The sequence below is a fragment of the Primulina tabacum genome, chromosome 15 (genome assembly GCF_025594145.1).
Source record: "Primulina tabacum isolate GXHZ01 chromosome 15, ASM2559414v2, whole genome shotgun sequence".
Lineage (NCBI taxonomy): Eukaryota > Viridiplantae > Streptophyta > Magnoliopsida > Lamiales > Gesneriaceae > Primulina > Primulina tabacum.
The window spans coordinates 6,355,570-6,360,222 of NC_134564.1; the positions used below are offsets into that span (position 1 = coordinate 6,355,570).

Consider the following 4,653-nt stretch of genomic DNA (forward strand, 5'->3'; position numbering starts at 1 on the left):
AATGCTGCACCTACACTTTTTTTAGCAACCTACTTATATACATGCAACATGTATATCTCCTTCAGACAGATTTAGTATTACAAAAAAATAAAAAGAAATAACTATGATAAACAGCATTTGTTCTCACGGATAACATTTCGACCTCAAAATTTTAGTAATGAACAAGATATGTAAACCAATGACCTTACAAGACCCTTTAACCAAAATAATTTTAAAGAACCTTAAAAATAATAAATAAAAATACAGCTTCATATTCACAAACCCCATTTGATAAACCCCCATGGAGAGTTCTTGATGGAAATTTCAATCTGCAAAGATCTAAATAGCCTCAGCCCACCCAATCCTAGAATTGGTTCGCCTTTGTCCCAATCCCTCAAAGAAATGGTGCACGGATGGGCAGGTGAAGCCGGTGAGCCTTGTCCCATGGATCTCTTTTCTATGAAAAATCACTTAGCTGTGGCCACAAATCCATTTCTAATGTTTATCTCCCGAGGTTTCTAAATGCTTAAGTAAAGTAATCCGAACCACGTAATGTGATGAAGTGAGCTTCTTCTAATCCTTTCGATTGATCTCCATCATACCATGTTATGGTTCCTTCATAGATTAGCAAAAGCCTTTTTTATAAGCATAGATCTTCAACACACTTGCTACTTGTTCATTTAAAAACTTGTTTTGGACAACAAATGCAAACTTTGGAATTAAAGAAGAAGATACGATACCTGTTGTAGTACCTGCCTCCTCTTCTCTTGTCATATGAAGTATTAATGTCCCAGTAAGAATAGTTATGAATCCACATAACTCAGAGGTTATGCTGCTCAGATTCTGACCAGACCAGTCCTGTAAAATAATTCAAGAGTCTCGATAGTGTATTTGGTGAAATTTGATCCTGACAAAGAACTACTTCTGAAAAAAGTAATTACCTTAAACATTATAACACTAGCGATGATAGTCAGAGTAGTGAACATCACATAATAAATTGGAGAAACTAGGGCGGCATTGAAAGTGTCGAGTGCCTGAACATACCAATTGCAAAATGACGAGGTTGAGAAATATACTAGCAAAATATCTCAGGACAAAAGGATATTCTATCTGGTCAGAAACAAGGCAGAATTGTAGATTAATGAACCCACCGAGATTTCAAAACATTCACACAACTAATCCTAGATGACCCAAAGGAGCTTTTTTCAGACATTTAGCAAGCACATAATTATGCCAGATAATGTACACAAGCTTCTATTGCTTAATTTGGCTAATGATTAATCAAGTGGTAGTTGTAAAGGCGTGAATGTTTCACTTTTCTAAAGTACAGAAAACACCGATCAAACGCCTTGCCTATTACGATTACCTTGTTCAAATAATTCAACTGTGTGATAACAAAAATTGCAGCAACCGAAAGGAAAAACCAAGTCTGAGCATATCCAAATTGATTGATCCCCTCTAAAGTAAGCTTTATAGCAATTCCAACTGCCTTTATGCTCATAACCTACATTAATATATATTGGGTAAGCAGTGAGAAGGGAAGAGAATCTTATCCATTGAACAATGTAGACGAGTAAGTAGCCAAAAAAATTAAAAGAAGCACTTTGTATATGTAAAAGATGTGTTGGGAACGCGATTACCGTGAGTGCACCCATTAAGGAGCAAATCCCCAAGTAAACCAATATGTTTGTCTGCCCATAGAGAGGCTCAAAATGCAGCATTAACACTAGCACCATGGACACCGTGGTGGCTACATAAATCATAAATGCTGTAAACAAAGAATGTGCAGATATGAGCATGCGTTGAATAACTTGTTAACAACTATATTTCATAAATGCTGTAAACAAAGAACGCGCGGATATGAGCAACCGTTGAATAACTGGTTAACAACTATATTTCACAATAGAGAGGAAAGAAAAGGGGAAATAGAGACAAACCTGGTTGAGTAGCCAATAACCAGACTTCCTGTACAGAAGTTGGAGTACGTTCTTGAGGAGCATGAATAACGATGACTATAGATCCAACAATGCAAGCCACACATCCCAGTATGCCCAACTTTTGCAATCGTTCCTTCAACATAAAGTGTGCCAAACAAGCACTTTTCAGATGCATGAAAATGGTTAGTTACCTTGATGCAATCATGAGATATTTATAAATGTTTAATTAATATTGTTTGTAACAGAGGTCAGAAATCATGAAAAATGTACCTAATGATAATACTCAATGCACCGAGGGGGGTCACAAGAACAGCTGGCGCATAAATATAAGCTACAAAATTGGCCACTTCTCCAGCAATCACTGTAAGAAAATTAGACATACGAATCAGAAATTCAGAAGATCAACTTTCCCCTAGCAATCAGGAAGCAAAAGAGATCAGATTACAAATCTCACTCACTTGTAATCATACCGGCCCACCAAAGAGGTTCGAGTAAGTATGCGTAGCCACCAAATCCTACAATATGCAAGGTACAATCGTGAATATATAGCAAATAAATCGAGAAATGATGCAGTGGGAAAAGGTGGTACAATTTACATTAAAGAATACCGTAAAAGTTTTTTTCACGATTTGCACAATAAAAGATTTGGCAAGCCAAACATGAATTTTTAGAATTGGTTAACAGAAAATATCTCGGATACCATTTTAGTACACATAAAATTGCAGTAGATTAGACTGTCTATTCTTGTTTCTTGAATTCCCAAATCAAATACTTAGCAGATTAGATACATTACTCACAATTATTTCCCCCTCCATCCCACAAGATAATTATTCAAAATTTCCAGCACCCTTGTTTCCAAATCATTCATCCATCAATCCTACACAAGATTCATCGACTGTAGAATCCGTTAGCTTGAGATTTGTCGATAGATCAGCAAAGAAATTATATACCCCTTCTACCAAAGTTCCAACACGCTTGCTCCCATAAAAAATTAAATGCATTACAGATCTATTTATACGAGTCAACATAAACACCAAAAAACTAACACCTATACCGAAGGAAGAACAAAAATTCATGGGCATTTAGTTATCTGTAAATTATACCTGCTCGACTACCGGCGGCGGCGGCCCGCTTCAGACCTTTCTTCTTCAAAATAAAGCTCGTTCCGATAAACAAACTCGACAGCATTGCCAAAAGCAACCCCCTCGTATTATCCGAAACACCCATAATTTTCTCTACGAATATCTATAAACACCGAGACTCGGTATCTAAAAATCCGTACACTTGATCCGAACTTATTCAGCTAAAAAAACCCACAAAACAAACACAAAACAGCAGCTGAATGAGATCCAATCATGTCAGAACAGAGAAAACAAAAATCTAAGATACAGACAAACTCCAAATTCCCGCCAATCACGCGGCGGAAGCAATTTCAAGATTTCTTTACCACAAAAAAAATAAAAAAAAAATTCACTGGAACAAAGGGTATGGTAAACAGTTGGAACCCGGCGGGAAAAACCCCGTTCGACGATTTAAGGGGTGTCGGTATGCTGACAAAGTATTGAATCAGTCTGCGAATTTAAGAGAGAAATAAAGAAATCGAACTGTCAAAGACTCGGTGTTCATTGGGACAGGTCCCCTTGTGAGTTGTATATATTCATTTATTTAATCACAAAATATTAAATATTATTATTGCTAGTGGGCCTCGTCAGGGGTGGATACCGTACGATATACCGTACCGAACTACGATACCGTATATCGTATCGAAAATATCGATATAGAATTTTTCCATACCGATACCGATACCGAAAATTCGGTATGAAAAAATTTCATATCGGTACCGTACCGACACCGAAAATTTTGCCGGTATTTCGGTATACCGACATTTTTTCGGTATACCGAACTTAAATTTAAAAAATAATAATAATAAAAAATTATTTTCGGTATTTCGGTATATACCGAAATACCGAAAAAAAAAATATTTCATACCGATACCGAAAATTTCGGTACGGTATCAATGTTCGGTATACCGATATTTTCGGTAAGTTCGGTATTTTTTCGATACGGTTTTTCGGTATTTCGGTATTTCGGTATTTTTTCCCACCCCTAGGCCTCGTTGCTTGGCTTATTTGAAATTGGAATAAATAATAAACCATTCTTTGTTTTTTTCAAAATTTAAAAATATTTGAACCTAAGGAATTTAATTTTTCTTCCATACATAATAAAAAGATCGCCATTAAATTGGAATGGAAATATTTTTTGATTGAAGATTATTTTTTTCGCAACTGAATTAACTTAATTTAATTAGATTTTTAAATATGTTTTGAGAAAAAATTAAAGTAGTTTTTATATTGGATAGAGCAATTATAAAAGACAAAAACATGTCTAAAACGTTCTCACGAGACGTATTTTGTGAGACGGATCTATTATTTGAGTTATCCATTAAAAAGTATTATTTTTCATGCTAATAATATTATTTTTTTGTGAATATTGATAGGGTTACCCATCTCACAGATAAAGATTTGTGAGACTGTCTCACAGTAGACTATTTATTATGAAATGTTTATTTAGAAAAGGCATTTTTTAGTAATTGAAAAAGCAACTAAATTTTTCAAGCAGAAGCCTGAGAATCATATTTTTCAGGCCTAAACTCATATATTTTTCAATTATGAAAAGCCTAAAAGTCATGACTTTTTATTTATGAAAGGCATAAAAATCTCATTTTTTAACTTAGTCT

General features: G+C 35.0%; 1 protein-coding gene across 5 annotated transcripts; it reads right to left on the bottom strand.

Annotated features, from left to right (window-relative positions):
* Positions 1-208: 208 nt before the first annotated feature.
* On the bottom strand, positions 209-3,550 carry LOC142527127 (putative magnesium transporter NIPA6). Of its 5 annotated transcripts, none has more exons than XR_012815396.1 (10): positions 3,020-3,550; positions 2,375-2,431; positions 2,187-2,277; positions 1,917-2,077; positions 1,620-1,747; positions 1,346-1,483; positions 921-1,013; positions 720-837; positions 391-594; positions 209-358 (listed from the first exon to the last, which is right to left on the bottom strand). XR_012815396.1 is itself a non-coding variant. In XM_075631847.1 (10 exons), the coding sequence occupies exons 1-10, from the start codon at positions 3,141-3,143 to the stop codon at positions 447-449; spliced, it is 975 nt and encodes a 324-aa protein (XP_075487962.1). In that variant the 5' UTR covers positions 3,144-3,550; the 3' UTR covers positions 209-446. The 5 variants fall into 5 exon arrangements, 4 of the variants coding, with proteins under 4 accessions (XP_075487962.1, XP_075487961.1, XP_075487960.1 ...); XM_075631847.1 differs by having other exon boundaries at positions 209-454; positions 526-594; positions 732-837; XM_075631846.1 differs by having other exon boundaries at positions 209-454; positions 526-594.
* Positions 3,551-4,653: the final 1,103 nt, after the last annotated feature.